Here is a 22,490-nt window from a genome sequence, read left to right on the forward strand (position 1 = left end):
AATACAAAACAACCATTTCACAATTGTAATGCACAGGCATGATCGTGCGAAACACTCGTTGGAGCCAGAAGATATTAAATAGTGGTTGCTGAATTAACAAAACAAAAAAGTTAATAGGGGGTATGGTCCTCTCTCACAGATGTACAGGCCTTGCAGCGTGATTTCATATGTGAAATAAGGAACATTATCATTTCCTGTGGCCAGAATTGTCCAGCGGCAATTTAATACTCCAACGAGTGTTACGCACGATCATGCATGTGTATTACAATTGTTGAATGGTTACTTATTTTGTATTGTATCAATATATGTACATTCATCAAATGTCATTAAAATCAGTCCAGTATTTCTAGAGATCAAGTCTGCAAATTGTCTCAATTTCTGGTACCTTTAGATTGATGAAAGATGGCACGGTCGATAATACTTGCCCTACATTTGAGATGCCATCTGTACACACCTATTTTGATTTGAATGCGCCTTCTTCGGCAGATAGTAAACATCAAACAGTTCTCTTGCTATTTGTGACTGCATAATTGCCCTCATCACGCAGCGTGTCGGCTTACATACACTCAACTGCTTTTTGCAACACAAGAGCAGCTGCGAACTTAATACAGCTCTCCAAGCCTGGTGATCTTAATACAGCTCTCCTGGCTTAGCATGAAGCAGCAATAAATCAACTGGCGGTATCCCTCATTGAATTCTATCACAGATAAAAATTTTGATGGGAAAGTACTGTAGTGTGTCTACCACTACAAAAATACAACTCCAACTCGCCAGTCATATTAACTCTATTCTATGTTGGGATATCTTAAGATAGATGGCATAGTTAATAAAACCTTTCCTACAAATCTATAAACAATTTTATATTTACCTAATCATTTTTTAAGGTACAGGACAAAAGCAGATACTACAACTGTAAAAGTTTTTGATATTCCAAGTCATAGTAAAGATGAAAATAAAAACTTTTGAACACATTTATCTTTTCCACAAATAAAATAAAATAGTTTTAACTTGCTAAAAACTTTTTCTTTTCTTGGAAAAGAAATTATCCGGAAATCAACATGTTTGCCTAAAAATAAAGCAATAATATGGTAAGCTCGTAAAAATCTTCATATGATGCGTAATCACTAGTTTTATTATTTTTCCCCCTTCATATTGCAGTGATATCAAATACTAAAAACCTTTTCGAACTTGTGTGAACATTCAATATGTTATTCTTTAGGGAAAAAATCCTGTCACAAGATATCAAACATCAAAAAGTAGCAATGAAAAATATTACACGTAATGATAATTAATAAACACGATATTGTGAGTGTTGATAAATTTTATTTGGACAACGAAAAAATTGACAGATGCAAGAATAATAGGAATTAGTTAAATTGTAAAACTATTATAGATATTTTTTGACAATACATTGTGATATTTAAATTACTAGTTATAGGGACAATGGCAACAACCAAGAGAAACAGCAAATTTTATTTAAAAGAAGAATGAATAAATGAACCTGTATGCAGAAAGCCACATGCTTATTGATTTCTTCGGCTGTACCAGACTGCAGACGGGACATTTCCTTCGTTCTTTGCTCTCGCTGAATACCTTGCTACACGAGCTGAATAAGAAACATGCTTTATTAACAGGTGTGTGCAATACAACAATATTTGATGCAATAATTTTTACTCAATGAATTTTGTAGAAGTATACAAATTATATAGATTTTAACTAAAAGGTTAGTACCCAGTTTTCATACCAACTTTCATTTCTCTATACAACATAAGACGAGCCTGGTCTAAAACTGTTATAAATAAAAAATATTTTTAAAGGACAAAAAGAAAAGGAAATCCTTAACTATCAAAGAAGTTCTAGTTGCATTAACACATAATTATCTAAAGTATTTATTCATACATTAATTATTTAATGTTCCATTTTGCTTAACCTTCCGTTAGTCGCGCTGTTGTTTCCGACATGGTTAATCGCGTTGCACCTATGAGGTGTTTCTGATTTTTTGAAAGCCAAATGAAATTTAGTCTAGTTTAAATAGTTAATTGTTACCAATTTAAGACTCTTTAGAGAGATAAATATCAAAAAACTTATTTAGCGAAGTACCGAAGATAAATTTTTCTTGCTCCCGCGTCGGATCTCTTCCTTCATCACAAGATGTTCAACCAATTGACGCAAGAAGGTTCTGCGGTTTTTTACTCCGTAACCATTTTCTGTGTATATAACTTGACCATTTATACCTGCTACGTTGAGAAGGACAGAAAATGAGATAAAATATATATATTTAATTCATAAAAATATTATATCCATAATACTTGCGTCAATGGTCGCGCTGCACCAGAGGGGTGATTTGAGCGGTTCCAACTCTCCATCGACATGTTCTAAGGTCGGTTTTACACGGACATTTGAGTAATCCAAAGTTAGGAACATAACATTAGGCTTGACCCCCGGAAAAATCTATTGACGGCAAAGGAGGTGGAAGTGCAGTAGGGATGCACCTGTGAGGTGCGCGCGACTAACGGAAGGTTAAAATAATCTCGAACACAGTAAATATGCTGCTTAATGTGCTTTAGTGAATAAACCTAATTTCCCCAATTAAAAGACAATATTAGAATTGATCATTTTAAGAACTAAATAAAAGAGGCACATCAATAATTGTGAACTAACCCCTACAAAGTTTATTACTGCACCTGTTGAAAACAAGAAATAAGTGCATGACCCCTGAATTCATCACCATAAAAAATTAGAAATTAATTTATCTTCCATAATATAATAAGAAATGATCTGATTAGTGTATTTTTAATTGGCAGCTGCATCCTGTAAAGAAAAAAAAATGTAAATTTTTTTCCATTCCTTTTTTTTTTCTTAATAAAGTTTTTTTTTTTAATAACTTCTATTTAACGAACTTCTCTATTTTGAGATTTTTTTTCTCGAGGAATTAAGAAAATTTTGGAAATTTCTTCATAAAATAACTTCGAAATAGCAAAGTGAATTTTCTATTTAACGTACTTTCCTTTGAGATCCACTTTCCCAAAAGATTTCAAACTTGTTAGCTCATTTTATGGGGGATATGACTTTGAATTGATTTTTGATGCCACTTAACTTTTAAAGAAAGCAGTAAAATTCCTTTCCCTCGTTGTTTGTATTTCAAACGAAAAACTCAGACAAACTTAATGGATTTTATCGCTAGTAATTAAAGTTAAGAGCGCATACGCTTACGTATATTTAAAATTACTTTTATTATAAATGCAACAATAATTTTATACACAAATTTAGCTTTTTTTGGTTAAAAATATTTAGCATGATAGTGTAACACTAGATAATGTTTAGTTCTTTTCCTGTTTCCAATGCAGATTTCTTTAATGATTAAGATTTATAAAATAAATAGTAGATACTAGTTTTCAAGTGTATCAATTGCTTTTTTTATCATCTCCAGTGTTTACGAATGTAAAAACTCGTTTTGTGTTGTTTAAGTACGTCAACAGGTGATTTTCTACTTAATGAATTTTCCATATAACCAACTTATTAATCGGATTTAGTGACAACGTTAAATAGAGGACAGACTATACATTAAAAAACATATAAAATATATTTCAGATTGAATAAATATAACATTACAATACATTTTTTATCATACAAGCAACTGTTTTCAATTTGAAGAATGCTAAAATCCAACTTATTCATTGCATAACAAAAACAAAAGTCGATTTTTTCAAAACATGAACAATAACTAAACTTTATATTTTTATAATTTTCTAAAGAAAAATGCCTAAACATTAAGGAAAATTTGTTAATATACTCACCAGACATCTTTAAATTTCATTTAAAAACACCATAAATTTCCCTCAATGTGTGTTTCCCTCAGTGACAGTGATTTATAATAGAGAATCACTTAGGCTGTTCCATGGTCATTCAATGGTTAAGAAAATTGAACAGTGCGAGCGTTAGTTTCTTACACTTCAGATAAGTTATAAGTTATATACATTTTTTTTTTAATATATAGTATTACTTTTTGTGCTGATTTAGTATTTATCATGAAAGCAATTTTCTTTTTTTTAGTTATTTATTATTAATTTCGTTTCCTTAACATCTTAATTTATACTTCTTTTTTTATCTATTTATCCATCTTATTTATAATAATTTTTTTTGTAACAGAAAATCTTGACTAAGTGCATTTTTATTATTTTTTTTCGGGTTTTTTTTCCTTCTCTTCTTGCAAAAGTTCATGAATTGATGAAGTACGATTTTACTTCGCTTCAATGCAGATTATTGGGTAGTATTTTTATTAAATTTTTACAGAATGACTTAGTTTTTGAGAAGTTTTTTTATTTATTAGTTCGTTTATTTTTTATTAATAATTTCTCCGTTTATTTTTCGTTGTCTTGCAGCTTTGTTTCATATTTTAGGATAATTTATTTTATTTTTTAGCAGACAAAAATATGCGATTTTATCTTTTATTTTTTTTGCTTGTACTTTGATTTGTTAGTTTCTTTTTAGAGTGATTTGAAATTAAAAATATGCCTTTTTTAATGTTTTTTTTGTGCATAATTTATTTTTATTGTAACACTTCATTGCAATCTTATTTTCCTATAATTAATATTTTAATTGATGCTCATGTATTGGATATTTTAACTGTTTATTGCGTTTTTGTGTTAAAAAACAACGGTAGTGTTTGTAGCTTTCGGTAGCGCTTTTGTGTTCAAAAATGTTCTTACATTAATTTGGATTTAATTTTGATTTCACACAGATTTATTTGTATAAATTTTTTAAACAGCTTCGTAACTATAAAAAAGTTTATTTTCTATTATTTTTTTATTGTTGCTCTGTAAATTCCTTTAGTCTTATTTACCCTTTCCTTGCAATTAATTATCATAGGGGTGCATAACCTGCGGCCCGCCTACTACTGTAGTGCGGCCCGTGAGAGCTACTGATCACAATAAAAAATTTTAATCGCACTTTTGAGTCATCGCGTTTTGACACGTTCAATTTTAATAGATTCAATAGTAAACGTATGTTTAACGCGCTTTCTTTAATTCGAATTCATCGTAAATATAAATTATTTTGTTAAACACTTATTTCCACTTTGTAACGTGATTTCGAAAATCCTGAATTTTTTATTAATTTCAATAAACACTTTTTGGTGCAATTTATTTGTGACAATTTAATCTTAAATCTAAGTAATTTTTTTCCTTCTTTTTTTTGCTTTTCTTTCTTCTTTTAAGCTATTTTTTTTTTTCGGTAGTTATTGCTATGCATTCCCACGTACTATAAAATTACGACATGCGAATTTTAAATCTCACATTCGACAAACTTTATTCTTGCTGAGTTCAGCATAAATTTAAGTAATTATTATAAATTTATTATTTTTTTTTTGAATTGCCATACTTTTCCACGTGATTTTGTAACTACGATGTTATTACAACACGCAAAAAGGAATTTTTTTCCTCATTTTTTTTTTTTAAAGAAAAGTTTATTAATAACGTTCATTGAAAAAAATGCTGTGTCATAATAAAAATGCCTATAAAAAGAAAAGTTAATGAAAAAGAAAAACAGAAAAAACAAATTGTTCTTGGTTCCTAAAACAAACTTTTAACACTGAAAATCAGTTTTCTATATTTCCAGTTATTTATATAACAGTACAGGGAAAGAGTGATAATAAATTAATAGTATGAGACGTTCTGTTAAAATGCTGCGTTATAATAAAAGCAGCAGAAAAAGTCAAGAAAAAAGAACTAAGTCAACAGAAATGCTCTGAAACAGAATAGAAAAAAAGCAAAAATGAAAAAAAAAAAATCTTTCTCAATTCTCAGAATTAGAAGTATCGAAAAAATAACGAAATAGATTTGTCTGATTAAAAAAAAAATTTTTTTTTTTTTTAAAAAGCAGTAATTCAAAAACTTGTAGTTCAGAATAAAGTAATCTTGTTTTCCAACTTCCTTTTTTCCCTTAGTCTTCTAGAAGATAAATTTGCAAGCCATGTGCAGAAACATGGATTTTAAAATTTTTGAAATTTATGTTAAAACTATTTCTTATAATAAACAATACTATAATATAGTCAAAATACAATTTTACATTTTTTATCATATCTATACAAATTCAAAAGAAGAAAAAAAAAAACTCAGAAAAATATATTTTTAAAGAAATATTCTGAGGAATATTTGACTGCTCATTTAACTAACTGAATTGTTGACTAAAGTGCCAAATGCTCATTAAATCCTTAATTTAAATGCAATATGATAGCAACCTGAGAAATTCATAAGTGGTGGAAAACGTGCATTTTTAAACTGCTCACTGTTTGTTGCTTAAGTAATCATTTTCAATAAAAAAAAATCTATGAATTAATAAAATGAAATAATAAAGTACATTACCAAATAAGTATTGAATTTTATTTTGAACTATAAGTTTTGTTTTTATTTTAGGTTTTTGTTGAAAACTTATAAGTTTTCTTCAATTAAAATATTTAATTTGAATTTATATTACTTAATTCAACACAAATTTTTTTCTTACTTTCATTCTGCGAGCATTGAAGTTTTTTTTTAATTAGAATTTATCTTTAAAATGAATTTTTGTATTGCATGATTTCATAAAAATGGCATTTTTTCTTTTTTTAAAAGTATTAGTTTTTTTTATTTTCAAATGAATTCTAATAATTGAACGACTTTAATTTTCAACAAATATATTATTAGGTTTATTGATAAAAAAAAACTAGAACACTAATGTTAAAAGAAATATTACTACATTTGCCATTAACGTGTAAGTTTGATATTATTGCTGCGACTGAATTCAAGTATAAAACTTTCAGTATTTTTTTATTTAAAATGACTGGAAGTATGAATTTTATTTTGCAATTTTTTTTGTAAATATTGTTTTTTATGTATATACTTCAAAACTTCGTTTTCAACAGTTAAGCTTAAAAACGCAGTTTATTTCATTTTTTTATAAGGGAGAGCCAGATACATAATAAGTTTATTTTCAAGATTAATATTCATATTTTATCTGAAAATAGTTATTCTAATCATCAACTCGAGAAAGAAAAACATATCTGAAAAATTTCAGTTGTTTCCCCAGGTCTTTCAAAGGTATGTGTAAAATTTTAAATATATTTTTAGTGAACTAAGAAATATTGAGATAAAGGAAAAAAACCTCGTTTGAATTTTTTTTTAAATTTTTCAATTCAAACTGTAGCCTTTTTTCCTTGGAAAATTGTAGTTATACATTTGATAATTATAATTGTGATTAGTGATAAAAGTAAACTTATATATAATTATTCATTTTAACTATGCAAAGAAGGGTAAGATATTTGCCCTTTTTATAAAATACAATGTCCTTTTTTAAACTTGCTGCCCTTTTTTTTAAAAGTATAGTGCCCTTTTCAATTTTTAGCACCCTGCCCTTTTTTTAGTCTAGAATGAACCCTGATATATATATATAGATATATATATATATATATATATATATATATATATATATATATATATATATATTATATATATACACACACATCAAAATATGCAAAATGATCCATTGGTATGACATGAAAATATATACATGTGTAGTTTTTACTGCAATGAATTGTGATTCTCCATCTCCTAAAATTCTGATGAAAATTTTTTCTAGCATGATATAAAAATGAAGGATATTGTGGATTGCTAACAATAGTCTGAAAAAATAAAAGGATACATTAATTACAAAATTATAACATAAATATTTTATTTAAATATTATTCTTTTTATTATTGTTAGTCAAACATCTATTCAAATTCTTTTATTTTTATTTGTTATTTCAAAAAATATATATATATAATTTTATAAACATAGTATGCTTTATTTCAATGGTGTGCCTCTAGTCTTTAACTATCAAATTCAAACTGTGATGTATTAAAATAAATATTTTTTTCCCCTTCATTAGAGTAATGAAACTAATAACATGTTTACCATTAATACTAACATAGGAGGGAAGATAGTGATTTTATGTCTCAGCTTGCTGAAACAGTTTTTAAAAAGCTTTTGAGCTAAACATATCACTTTAATGCTTCTTAATTCTTAAAATTTAAATTCTTATTTGCCATTCAATTAAATTCAATGACCTTGATACAATTGGTACTAAAACGTTAAATTTTTAATAAATAAGTTTATTGGTAAACTAAACTGCCAATTACATTTAATGTAAAAGAAAAAAAAATTGGCAAAAAAGTGAAAAATTAAAACAAAAAATAAGAGGCCAATTTCAATAACTAGAAAATGGGGTGGGGTTTAAAAGGTTCCTGTAATTCCATAGTCAAAATTGAATTGAATGCTGGGCTTAATGGCACAATGACTTCAATTGTGGCATATATAACCTGTGAAATTACGAAAAATAAACTGTCATCTCTGAAACTGAAAAAATTAATTTAGAATACCCGATAAAATGACATTATGAATACAGCATTTTACTATATTAAATTAAAACCTTACTTCAACCTCTCCACTTAATTCTTGCAAAGCTTTCAATTTACTTTCATCCTCTATAAAAGAAAAGAAAAAGAGAAAATTAAAGTTTTGCAATATAAAAATCAATAGCAATTAATGATAGATAAATAAACTTAAGTGAATTAATGATAGATAAATAAATAAAAAATAAGCTATAATTGCAGGTTACTACAATAAATACATAAAATATATTTGATCAAGGTTTTGCTTTAAAAAGAAATGTGGATATGATTAAATTAAAAATGAGAAGTAAGAATATTTAAGTATGCTTTTTGATCAAGTGCAGATAAATACAATGATTTATTTATTGGTATATAGTTATGTTTAAAAAGAGACAAAAAAATATTGAAGAATAATTTTGTATTTGATGCAGATAAGCAAGATTTACTTATAAGTATGTTACTTTGGTCATTTTATTTTTATGAATATCAATGAATGAGAATTGTAAACATTATCAAAATAAAAAAACATGAGCCATAAATATATAGTTATTCATTAAGTACATCTTTAGTACTAAATATATCTACGTAATCTCTATTACTAAATTGCAATGAGAAATTTTTAAGTGAAAATAAATTCTGATTTTTCAATTCCCAATGACTAATTAGGTATTAAACTTACTTGCAACAGGATCTTGGAGCATTGATACATATGAGCTGTAAGCATTCATAACGGCAACATGATCATTAATGGGTGCTGATACACTCATTACGGGTATCCCTGCCATGCGTAAGGACTCCAGAAAAAGCTATTCAATGATAAAACTCACCTCCAATTTTAACAATTCTATAAAAAAAAAATAATAATAAATAAATATTTTTAAGAATTTGCATAAATTGTAAGGACTGCAATTATTCACAGGCAAAATCAGTGACCAAGACCATGTATTAGAAATTTAAAAAAAAACAGACATTATTCTGTTTTATAAGAACAAGAAATGTTATATTAGAGTTTTCACCTAACACCACTTAGAGCTTCAGTCTCTAGCTGAGTTATATGGTATAAAATACAGTGTTTTCATTACAGAAAAAAAATGAGAGAGAATTTCTCACCCTTTCTCAAAAAGTTAAGTGAGATTTCTAAAAATTAAAAAAAACGTGAATAGACTTGGAAAAAAAATATTTCTTTAATTATAATACACTTTTAACATCTTCTAATTTTTAAAGCATTGAATATTTTTGCTACATCATCATATGGAAAACGTTCTATATCTACTTTTTCATCAGCTTTTCTCATTAGGTTGCTCAAATGTTTATCAGTCATTTGTATACGATATTTTGTCTTAATTCGGTTTTGAGTGCTAAATGACCTTGTAACAGATGCTGAACAATTCGGAATCACTTAGAAAATTTGTAGCATTGAAAAAAATTTTAATGTCTTACATGAAGAAATCTTACCTTCCGTGAACACGTGGTTGCAGATAAATGTGTTCTGAAAGGTGTTCCGTCATTCGGGGAGGGGGGGGGGTGATTGTGTTTTGCTGTTCGCACCTGTTCTGAACAATACTGGTAAATAGGGAAGCTAGATAACAGGGATCCGTGTTGAAAATAATGAAAGATCAAGGAAGAAAAGTGAAACGGATATTATTCAAAATGGCAGAAGACTAATTTTTTTCCAAAATTCGCTCATTTTGAAATTGATTAATAGAGTGTGCGATCTTCTCGCGTTAATAATTTTTTAATGCGAGAAAAGAAAAAAATAAGCGAGATTCTCGCGATGTAGTGAAAACACTGAAATAATATAGTAATAAGTAAGTAAATATAATAATAATAAGTAAAATAATAATAAGTAAATATGTAGTGCACATATTTACTTAGATTTTTTACTAGATACCTTTTTAAAGAAGTAGAGTTTCAAGTATTTTGAGATTTATAATCCAAAATCAAGACAATACATAACTACAAACTCATATTATGGAACTATGAATTTAATTTTTGCCCCTTACATGCTCACACTTTTAGATGTAGTCATTTTAAGATAATTTGACAAAAATAGGTATCGTGGTGAGTTTGTTTTTAAAATGCTAAGTACAACATAGGCTAACACTTTAGTGTAGGTACTGATAGAGATACTCATATTCTTAAAATCTTTTTAAAAATGGATATTTATTAGGTCTTTAGTACATATTCACACAAACACATAATAACAACTAAGAAAAGCACATGTATACATTTTTAGTAACTTTTTGCTTGTGCCCAGTAAAGTGAAAAGTGTCAGTAGTTATACTCCAACAGCCATGAATTTGGTTACCCTTGATAAGTTTACCCTCACATAAGGTTTATCAATTGTGTAATATTTTCAGATAGATTAACTAAGAAAACAGAATTTTATTTACAATTGTTAGTTAATTTTTATCTAGTACTAATGAGGGGAATATTTCCGTATCATGCCGACTATAATCATGAAAGTTATAAATTTATTTCAAATTTGCAAACTATTATTAATAAATAAAACAAGTAGAAGTTTGTCTGAGGATGGCTATGAGTAATATCCTTTCAGTAGGCCCCCCTTTATGTTATTTTTTTTAGAGGGCCACTGCCTGAAAACTTATTTAGCTATAGATCAAGATACAGAAATCTTCCCATAATGAGCTACAGTAAGGTATAATAAACTTACTGCAATAAGTGATTAAAGTAATAAAAGTTTAATAGGGTTGCAAAAAACTACGTTTAACCAATTTTAAAAAGGGAGGGGGGGGGGAAGGTATTAAAAAGATCGGTCATTACAGCAACTTAGGCTCACGCTCATTGAACTTGTATAATTATGAAGATAAAGCTACTGCTTTTATACCGGCACTGGGTTTATGTTACACAAAATTATTTTCTTCGCAAAATTTTATTTGTATTTAAAAGTGCAATACAAAATTGCTGAGCTTTTAAATAAGTAATTCTAAACATGATTATGTTGAAAAATTAAAAAAACGCTATTGCGATTATTACTATGAAAAATAAAACAAAAGAATTGACAGAAATCTTAATTAACATTGACTAAAGCTGATGCACATACTGGAATATTTCAAACTACCTATTTCATTAAATAATTAAGGGCATGCTTAGTGAAATGTTCATCACAGTCTATTGTTTGTTTACGAACTGGTTTCATAATTATGTAAAGATTCCGGTTGCCTATTTCTGCAAATGTTGCTAACCAGTTCAAATGGAAAGACTAAATTTGTAAAAAGCCATTTGTTACTGCATGCAAAAGTGAATCTCAAAGGCGAGTTCTTCACTAGTGAATATTCGCTTATAATTTTCACCAATATGAAAAAGAAAGTCTGATTCGGCGAACAACTGGATCACCTACCAGTGTTTCCCAAAGTGTGGTACGCGTACCCCCAGGACTACGGGAACGGTTTAGCTGGGGTACGCGTTCTTATGCGAAATATCTTGCAACAAACGAAAATTTAAAAAAAATTTATTTAAAAATAAAACTAGCCATGAAAATTTACGATTACGTATTTTTCTAATGGCTATTTTTGCATAGTTGACAGGTCCCGCAGTGGACTGATCGTTAAGACACGGTTCCCAGCAGATAACCGAAGTCAAGCATCACTGACTGCGGTCAGTGTGCGGGTGGGTGACCACTTGGATCAGTCTGCGTAGGGACCGAGGGTGTGCGGCATTGGTCCTCGTTAAACTGTGCTACCGTAAAGTACTCGACTTCGCGTGCAGGTTGTCGGGCTACCGAAGCGGGGGTGCCATCCCCTCTGCAGAGGATCAAAATTGTGATGGCATGTCTTCGGATCATCCTCAGGGATGTTTCCCAGACCGTCGCCAATAGCCCATTGTGCAGCTCTAGTGCGACGTAAATGAACAAATCAAATCAAATCAATCAAGCAGAGTTGACAGTTAATAATTAGCGGTATCAACAGCCAGTTGTGCTTTTTAACTTTTGTGAAATTTTTTTATAGTAAAAAATGCATTCATTTTTGTATTAGTGGTACACAGCGTTACGAAAAATTTAGAAAGGGTACACAAAAGTCATAAGTTTGGAAAACACTGACCTACCTACACGAACTCCGAGCTTCGCGGTTCCACATTGTTCCTCACCCTTTATCTGCAGGAACTTACAGCTTCTTGACTCCTTGTTGGTTCGGGATGCTTTCGGCAGCATTGCTGCGAAAGATTATTCACACTAAATACGAAAAATTCGAATATGTGAATGGTCCAAATTTTAGAGCCATCTGCGGTGACCAGCTTTGCATCATAGTTCAACGCTTCCTTTGAATTCTCAGCACTAGAATTTTAAATTCAAGTCGAAGGGTTAAAATTTTTTTCAGACCTGCTTGCGATGGCGAGTTCATCTGCCAAACGAAACTCATCGATTCAAGGTTCTACATAGTCGTCCACTACCATGAATCACCTCTTTACGGTTTAATGGAATAAAAGCCGGAAATGGCTATGCTGCGCTAAGTACAAGGGTATAATTTGAAGAAACATGTTATCTAGCATAACTGTTGAACAGTTTAATTACCCTGATGGTTATAAAATATCAAAATTGTTCCTTTTTTATTTTTTTCCTTTGTCTCATAAGAAGCACATAATCTATATCTATCTTGGTAAAAACGTGTTATTTAGCATTAATGGGGTAATTGGGATAATTATAAAAACCTGAAAGTAACCTTCTTTTAGCTTTTCTTATTCTCCCATAAAGAACACGTGGTCCAAATTTGAGTATTTATTTCGCATTAGTTATAATTTTAATAACTCATAAAAATAATAATTAATACCAATTACCAACTTGTGTATATTATATTTTTTATCTCTGTCTCATAATCACCCCTTAAATACAAAATATCGAATTTAAACTTTAAAATTTTTCTGTTTACCACAAATTTTAACTTCCTAACTTCCCGCGATGTGAGAAAATTAAGGATGAAAGAGGAAGAGCATTTTATTATATACCGATATTATAACACTCGGTATTACATATCATGCATTATACATCATGTATATGGATTTTCACATTAAAAATGTTATTTCGGAAAAGAAAATACAAAATTTGATTGAAATGTATATGCGATGTTTAAATAATACCACGATTGCAATTTGAATTATTCAAAGCATTTGCTTTTTCTGCGCTATGTACAAACACGCTATACATACACATGTACATTATATGTACATTGCGCTATAAAAGAAAAGAAAAAACGGAACACCAAGAATAACTTTTGATTCAATGATTGAATTTTCACATGGTAAGACTTGATTTTAGTTGTTATACTATACCGTAGTATATATACTATATGCTACTATACGGTATAGTTAGACTATACCGTATAGTAGCAATCTGGAAAATATGCCAGGAGAGCTACCGAAAGCTTGGATTAATGTTAACTTTGCTTTTGCGTATTTCTCCCTATCAGAAAAACTTTTTTTAACGAATCAAAATTTTTTCACATACAATCGTAAAATTCGCTTTTGCTAAGATAATTCCACGAAAAAAAATTCAATTTTTAATAATTATTGGTTATTAATTTACGTGTCAGGGTCGTTTCCCCAAATCCCTCTGATTCCCCCTTCTTATGGACGTCACCATACTATCGACCAAACCATAGACTAGATTGGCAGTTCAGTATGAGCCATGATAATCACCAAGTGAGGGAAGGTTAATGGAAAGGAATGGCTCTTTCGTAAAGAATGACCAGTATTCGTTTGTAGTCGTCTGTCGTAGAAGGTCCAACAAGGGGTCAAACCCTCCGAAAGGAGGCCTCAAACAAATTAATTCAAAATATTTAAATTAAAACGAATTTTATACTTTAAATTTTTTTCTCACATATTTTTCAAATGTGTTTCTAAGAATCTAAAATCACTAATATTGATACCATTATGTGCAGATTCATTTTAATGTCAATTTAAATCGCATTTTTTTCTGTTATCGATGTATTTTGTACTGTATGATGCAATTTACCACACATTGTAAGCTTAAAAATTACTTCTGCAATAAAGAAAAATAGTTGCAGCAGTCACCGTCATTTCAAACAATTTCCACGTTTTTGACTCTCATGAAGTAAAAATTATTCGATAATAAAAAATTGAACTTTCATGCACATTTAACAAAGCATTTAAGGAACATTTTGATATGAAAATGTTATTTTTATATGCATCGATTGGGTTTTGAATCATTTAAATGTTTTGAAAATAAAGTTATAAGTACATTTTTTGCATCCACGTATTCTATCTATCTAAGGATATGATGCCCCGCTTTGCGAGAACTTCGAAATGGTTATGCCCGTTAAATTGTAAAATTCGAATTTTTTTAAATTGTTACAGAATATAATTTTAGGAACAAAAAAAGGTCTATTCTAATCAGGGGACTTTATGTTAATATATATTGCAAATAAATACAAAGAAAGTTTTAAAATTTATCCTTATGATTCCCATTTCGCTTCGAAGATGCTTTCAAAGTGAACATCTATGTTTGGTAAAATGCTAATTTCTCCATTTGAGAAAAAGAGTGAGTTCCATCGGCTTAAAAAATAAAATTCAAACAAATATAGTTAAAATTTGTAATGATTTTTCAATTTACAAATTTTAAATTTGAGTCCGAGAAACGAATATTAACTAACTTACATTTTAAAAATAAATGCCACATATGGCTGCTGTTTGTCTGCCTATGTTTTCGTTTCTCTGCAGAGCTGAAAGCAGACTTTTCACCAAAATTTCCGTTTCGCCCTGTAGAAGCTTATTACATATTGGCATACGCCTGCACCGAATAACCTTTCACACAGTTAATTAATTATTGTTTACCACATATCAATGAGAAACACCTTTTTCTTCTACCATTTAAATTTGCTTTTGCTTCTATAGTTAAGAATTTTAAGTCGCAAAAATAGACAAAATAATAATAATAATAATTAATGAGTTAGGAGACCAAATTTCGAAAAGTATGAGTTTTTATTTTATTTCTCAGGATTTATTTGACCGATTTTGCTTAAATTTTGTATTTTGACATTTAAAACTGCATTCTTTCAAATGATAAATAAATTTTATACCTTGCATTTCTAAAGTTTTTCGACTTTCATTAAATAAAATAATAATAAACGTTTACTAAAAGTTATATTTTACATGAAATTAACTTTAGAAAAACGAATTGGAATTGGTTGATGTGATTGGAATTTAATGCAAAACTTTTTCAATTCGCTTAAAAAAAAATTGGGGATATAATGAACTACGAAAAAACTAAAGTTAACATTAAAGGGTCCAAACTTTCAAACGCGCTCCTGAAGAAACTGTTAAAACAATATTTCCTGATTGAAGCTACTATATTTTAGGGGCCAGAAATCCTAGTTCGTCGAAAAAAGGTATGTTTAATCAGAGAAAGTACAAGTACGTCCTTATGCCTTATTTCCTAGCTTAAAATATCGTTTGCACAAATTAATTAGTATATTTGACGTCACCCTCTCGAACCATTAAGAACGAATCCTAGAACATGAAGATCCGAACTTTAGATCAAAAGTTATTCCAGTGGGTTCATTTAATTTTTGCGCACTGTAGATTTATTTGAAGTATATGTCAATATTGCTGATAATAGTAAAAGATTTTTTCCTTTTTATATAGAAAGGTAATTTAGCTGGTGGTTAATCCTCATATATATATGCTTTGAAAACTTTAAGGATTATGATTGGAAGAGGAAAATAATGTTAAATGATGTTCACTTTCTATATTAATATCGGAAATAAGTAAATAAAAACGTCTTCTATTTTGTCATTTTTCGTTAATTTTAATAAAAGAAAAATGCATTTTCCCCAAAGCCGCTATTGCGGAAAGCTAATTTTTTTAAAACTCGTTATAAACAAAGAATTTCTGTACCTTAAATATTAATGTTTTTAAGGTATCGTAATATCGGACATCTCGCAATATGAATCTCGATATATCAAACTTTCAGTGGATGAGTGCCGCAGTTGGTTTGTCGCCGGCCTTCTGAGCCCAAGTCTGCGGGTTCGATCCCCGGCCCAGACACCGGATTCTCGGGAAAATCCTCAGCGGCCATGTCGTATGATTATGCGGCATGTAAAAGATCCCTGGAGTGCTTTATTGGCTCTTGGCATTTCCGGCATTCCTAGTGCTTTTTAGCATCCAAATAGAGTCTCGGTGCTGCCATCTAGTGTGGCAGAAACTAGACGTCCAAATTAACATGACCAACGGTATCTCACCCATTGTGGTGGTCCTGAAAGAGTGGATGCCACCCCTAGAGAACACACTAAGTCTGCTCATCGGCAAGACTGATTGTGCAGCTCATTGGAAATAAAAAATATCAAACTTTCACTGAACTTTACTTTGCAAAATTACGAAAGGAAATTTTGGTTTAAAGAATAAATATTTGTACCAATGGAAAGTGTATTAAAATTATACTAAACTAGTTTTGATATATGTTGCTAAAAATTTCCAAGAAAAAAGTTACTATATTTATATTTTATTTAAATTAAGAATTTTTTAACTGTTTTTTTTTTAAATTTTAAAACATATTAAATTTAATGCGTATTATTGACTACTAATGAAAAAGGAAGGGAAGGGGAATGCAATGTATGTACATTTACAAAACAAAAATGAGTTAATTCTAAATGATTAAACGAGAATATTTTTCATTTCATACAAAATTCTTGTTAAATAAATAAAAAGAATTAACTTTTACCAAAAATAAGTGAATAAATATTAACAAAAAAAAAATGATTAAGATTAATTTATTGCAAGATTTAAGGTATTAACTTTTATTTTAGTACTGGTGTTAATTCATACATATGAATTTTGCTCTTAACACTAAAACCAGCAGTTTTGCTATTTTGAACCAAACTTAGAGTACAAGATAACTTTTTGTAAAGTTTTACGACAAATTCACTTTCATGGAGGACATCAGAATTGAAAGAAGCTCACATTTGCTTTACATTTGAAGAAAGAAAAGAAAAAAAAAAACGTGAAAATGGTTAGCTCGAGGGCAAGATTATTATCTTTACTAATGCAAGTATTGTATGTCGGAACTGTGCTAACCAAAAACAGTATATGAATTAACATGGGAATTCGAACCCAAGTCTCATCAGTAGGAATCAATTATCAAAGAAGCCATATCGGCTCTAGAACATTTATTATTTAAGTTGTAAAAAACAACAGAAAATTGAATATGCAGTATTATAAATTTCGTTTTAATGTAAACGCGCTATATGTCGATTAAAGAAGTTACTGTGCAGTTTTGTCATTCCTCCATCGCACAATTTTGGAGATAGCGGCGTCTATAACGATACAAAAAAACTAACAAGTAAATAAAATTCGGCGTAATAGAATAAATTCTTATTTTTGTCACGTTTTTTTTTTTAAAAATTTCTTCGACAGGAAGACGAACTTTTCGGACTAGAGCAGAGATTAAAATCCTGATTTGTATGTCCATTTTGTTGATCCTAATTTTCTTTATTATATTTAAAAAAAAATTGTGTCTTTTCATGATTAGAAAAACTATTTCTGATGGAAATAGCACTTGCGCTTTAACTGCAGAATGAATGAGGTCCTCCTTATTGAAGTTCATAAGACAACTTGGTAGATATTACAAGTCCATTTTAATATTTTAATTCGTGTATGAGCTATTATAATTGACTTTATTAGCATATATAAGTATATGCGCTATTTAAGAGCAAATTAAAAAAAGAAAAAAGATTGACAGATCAAACTTAGTTCTTCACTACTTCCAAGTAATTTAAAAATAAAATTCTTTACATTAAACGGTGTGACGCTTAACAAAATACTTTTTTTTATTGAATGCGGAGAAAGTGCATGCATTATTATAGTCAGTCTGAAAAAGTGTGGCAACATGAATACGATCATAATCACCTAGAATAGCTTTCTAGTAGGTGTTGATATGATGGGGTAGGACAGTCTTCTTGTCTCCTCCCATCCCTCAGGGATGTTGAATAACTTTCTATAACGAAAGACTTGTCTCTCAGAATTTTCTGAGGAAAAGTGAACAGGAAGTTGGTGGTAATGTGCAAGTAAAAAGAACACATTTTCGTCTTTAATTTATTCTCATCTACAAAAAAAATAACAAATAAAAATTAAATAAAAAAGCTGGATTTTTTTTAATAATGTAATATTATATTTCTTTTCAGGGTTTTCCCGACGACATTTAAGCAGTAATGTATGATACATTTTAATACGGAAGGGAATACGAGACAAATAAAAATATGTTTTATCATGGCAAAAAGATGCAAATAAAGAAATTATAATTTTATTGGTCTATTTATAAAACTGCTACTTTAAAAATTTTTTTTAAAAAAATTAAAAAAAATATGCGGGTGGGTGACCCCTTGGATCTGTCTGCGTAGGGACAGAGGGTGTGCGGTATTGGTTCTCGTTAAGCTGTTCTACCGTAAAGTGCTCGACTTCGCGTGTACGTCGTCGGGCTACCGGAGCGGGAGTGCCACCCCCTCTGCAGAGGATCAAAATTGTGATGGCATGTCTTCGGATCATCCTCAGGGATGTTTCCTAGACTGCCGCCAATAGCCCATTGTAGGCCGGGATAGTCTGGTCGGTAGGGCGCTGGGTCCAAGTCCAAGAGGTCGTGGGTTCGATCCTCGCCGGCGAAGACTCCCCGTGTAGTAAATGGTGACTGATGCACGTTAAATCTGTCGAGTCTCAAAGTCCTCCATGTTCCCATAACAAATCAATGCCTCTGGGGGTACTGATCCAGGAGTTTCCTTGTCTTCTGGATTGGTTCAAAATTACAAGGCTATGGAGTTGAACATTAGTAGTCGTAAACCCATTAAATTGGGTCGGCTGTTCAACGACGGTTATAAAGTAAAATAAAATAAATAGCCCATTGTGCAACTCTAGTGCGAAGTAGAATTGTTCATTTAGAACAAATCAAATCAAATCAGCTACTTTAAAATAGGTTCTAAAGAATTTATTCAGAATCACATGATGTACATATAAATTCCAAATGGAAATATTATAAACATAAACACTGCAATTATTTGCAAAACAGCCGACGTATATAACATGAAAATAGAACAATATAGATTAATTAACAAGATAGATTAAGAATAGATTTTAGCGACACCTGTGCTAATAATCTAGGCTGACGCGGACAAAATAAAACTTTTTTTAAAGATGTTTAGTATACATTCTTCAGCATATGTATATATTATTAAAAATTTTGACACACATGCAATGATTTAAAATTAATACGAAAGTTCTCATGCGTACCAAAAAAATATTAAAAATCATTAAAGTGTCCGCCAAATGACCCCTAAAATGCAGTATTTGATATTAATTAGAAAGCAAGGGAGAAAAATGTCTCTATCTCAAATAGACAATAGTGTACTTAAAAAGTAGTTGCTGTAGTTGTAGTTCATTTACGTCACACTAGAGATGCCCAATGGGCTATTGGCGACGGTCAGGGAAACATCCCTGAGTATGATCCCAAGACATGCCATCACAATTTCGATCCTCTGCAGAGGGGGTGGCACTCCCGCTTCGGTTGCCCGACGATTTGCACGCGAATTCGAGCACTTTACGGTAGAACAGTTTAACGAGGACCAATACCGCACAAACTCGGTCCCTACGCAGACTGATCCAAGTGGTCTCCCACCCGCACACTGACCGCAGTCAGTGATGCTTGACTTCGGTGATCTGCTGGGAACCGTGTCGTAACGATCAGTCCACTGCGGAACACTTAAAAAGTAGGCCAAAAAGAATAATCCTAACCCTTTTCATATCATATTTGCGTCACTATCGATTTTAGCGACACCTGTGCTAATGGTCAAGGGCGACACGTCAAACACGTCCCTACAAAATCTGCTATTTCTACCTTTTCAAGGGACTTGCGTCTTCACCTCACTAAAAATATTGAACCGAACGTTATACTGATATAGTTACTTGATTGTTTCGTTGATACTACTTTTTAACGTAAAAAATTATTTTTGGGTGTTTTTTTAATTATTTAATTAAGAGTAAATTACTATTAAATTTAATTTCCGTTACCGTATTTATTTTGATTTTGACAAATAGACTGCGATTACCCTCCGGGATGAAAGTATCGAGTTAACGTACACATTAATTTAACAAAAACAAGAAAGAAAGAAAACCAAACAAATTTAAACCTTAAAAGACTGGATTTTCACAAAGGGGGGTGTTGAAAAGATTTTTCCTCCTTAAGGAGGTGGCAACGTTAAAAAGGTTGAGAATCTATGGTCTATTGTTATATAACACCCAGTTCTAGGTTAATATTAAGGGGAGATTTAAGGCAATATATATATACTATGAGCAACAATTTTTCCATTTGATGCATTAAGAAATGTACACATACATTCTTATATATTACCCCATATTCTGCCCCCCCCCCAATTGGTTTGTAATTATTTCCTTTGGTATGCTATATTATAATTTAACACTTGACCTTGTTTGAAAATTACAAAATAATCATAAGGGAAGATATAGAACCATTTATATATATATATATATATATATATATATATATATATATATATATATATATATATATATATATATATATATATATATATATATATATATATATATATATATATATATATATATATATATATATATATATATATATATATATATATATATATATATACAGTATTTAAGCAACAATTGCTTTATTTTAACGTTTTTTTTTGTAATTAACACAGTTAGAAAAGGAAAAAATAATACTTTTAGGTATACGTTTCAATTCATAAAAATAAATACACAATTTTTTTTTTACTAAACATAGTTTTTTAATTGTGAACTCAAGACCCACGGAGCTAGCAGTTTGTGGCTTCGCACCACTTAACCCTACCAGTCGTATCTGACAGTCTGATTTACAACAAGTTGTGTATGTGGTATGTTATAACATAACTCTTGACCGAGGAAATGCTATGGGTTAATAGAAATTATTATGGGCCATGTACATTAACCCTAACAAAATAAAAGTGACGCTTTCCGGCATTTCTTTTAATTCCTCAAGAAATACTTAATAGAATATTTAATTATTTTTTAGTTCATGCGATTTTTCATACTTAGCAATAAGATTTAAAGTATTCAACAGTTAGGGATACCCTGAACCATTAAAAGTGTGAAATTCCAACACATGCCATTTTAAATTTATGAATTTAGAATTACAAAAAACACTTAAAGATTAAATTTATAATGTGGCAATTTTAAAAATATATTTGTTTTAAAATTCATTTAATATCATTAAATTTTAAACTGAAGGTTAAACTAAGGATATCTAGATTATCAACGGATGAACCAAACTTAGTTTGGCAATCTGACCGGTGTAGCATAAGGGGGGAGGGATACGAAAATTATTTTGTCTTTTAGGACTGTCAAAATACTGATGGGTAATGGAATAACAATGACGAATTTCTATTAAAATTATTCCGCATGGTAAGCTAAAACTTTAAATGCAAGTACGCTACATTAGAAACATGCATTCTGTTGAATTCCATGAATTTATCAATAAATCGTTTTAGAAAGCTTATTTTATGTAAAACGGGTCGTCAATCAACCCCTTAACTTGTGCGCTCGTGTTAATTCGAGTGCGCTAAACAGGCCAAACTGTGCACACTCGCGATAATTCGAGAGGCTTTGTATTTTATGCTGCTATAATTTTTCACACTCGAATATAATCGAAAATTGAAAATAACAATGTGAAAGCTAAGAAAAATAATCCTTTTATTGATATTAAAAAAAATCTGCACGTTAACTACCATAAAAATAACTACATAGTAAGGTTTTTCCCCCCTCCCGATTTTATAATGGTAACTCCCTAATAACCTGTATTGTTACTTAATTTATCCTCAGTGGTAGATGGATAATGGCTTAGAGTCCTCTTACCGTCAGGCTAACTATGGGAAGGTTTCCTCTGCATGCAACGCAAATGCGGTTATGTGCATCAAAAAGTCCTCTTCGAAACTAAATTTCTCCTAATGCTAGATCCAGGAGTTTCCTTGTCTTCTAGGTTGAGCTCTAAATTTCAAATTACGAAATTGAAGATTGGTAGCCGTATCTTCAGATCGACTGTTCACCAACGGCT

The 22,490-nt window shown here is 30.1% G+C and overlaps 1 protein-coding gene across 15 annotated transcripts in view; it reads right to left on the bottom strand.

Moving 5' to 3' along the window:
- Positions 1-22,490, bottom strand: part of LOC122271219 (E3 ubiquitin-protein ligase RNF220-like) — a 60,856-nt gene that overhangs the window by 15,936 nt on the left and 22,430 nt on the right. For 6 of the 15 annotated variants that reach the window (XM_087151706.1, XM_087151693.1, XM_087151697.1 and 3 more), the window contains exons 1-3: positions 11,469-11,562; positions 9,084-9,248; positions 8,448-8,497 (exon numbers count right to left, since the gene is read on the bottom strand). In XM_087151706.1, coding sequence (XP_087007832.1) covers positions 8,448-8,497; positions 9,084-9,189 — 156 coding nt within the window. In that variant the 5' untranslated portion in view covers positions 9,190-9,248; positions 11,469-11,562. The other 9 variants (XM_087151723.1, XM_087151720.1, XM_087151687.1 and 6 more) reach the window with 9 other exon arrangements.

This window comes from Parasteatoda tepidariorum, chromosome 1, assembly GCF_982258835.1.
Source record: "Parasteatoda tepidariorum strain Cologne lab strain chromosome 1, Ptep-v5.0, whole genome shotgun sequence".
NCBI lineage: Eukaryota > Metazoa > Arthropoda > Arachnida > Araneae > Theridiidae > Parasteatoda > Parasteatoda tepidariorum.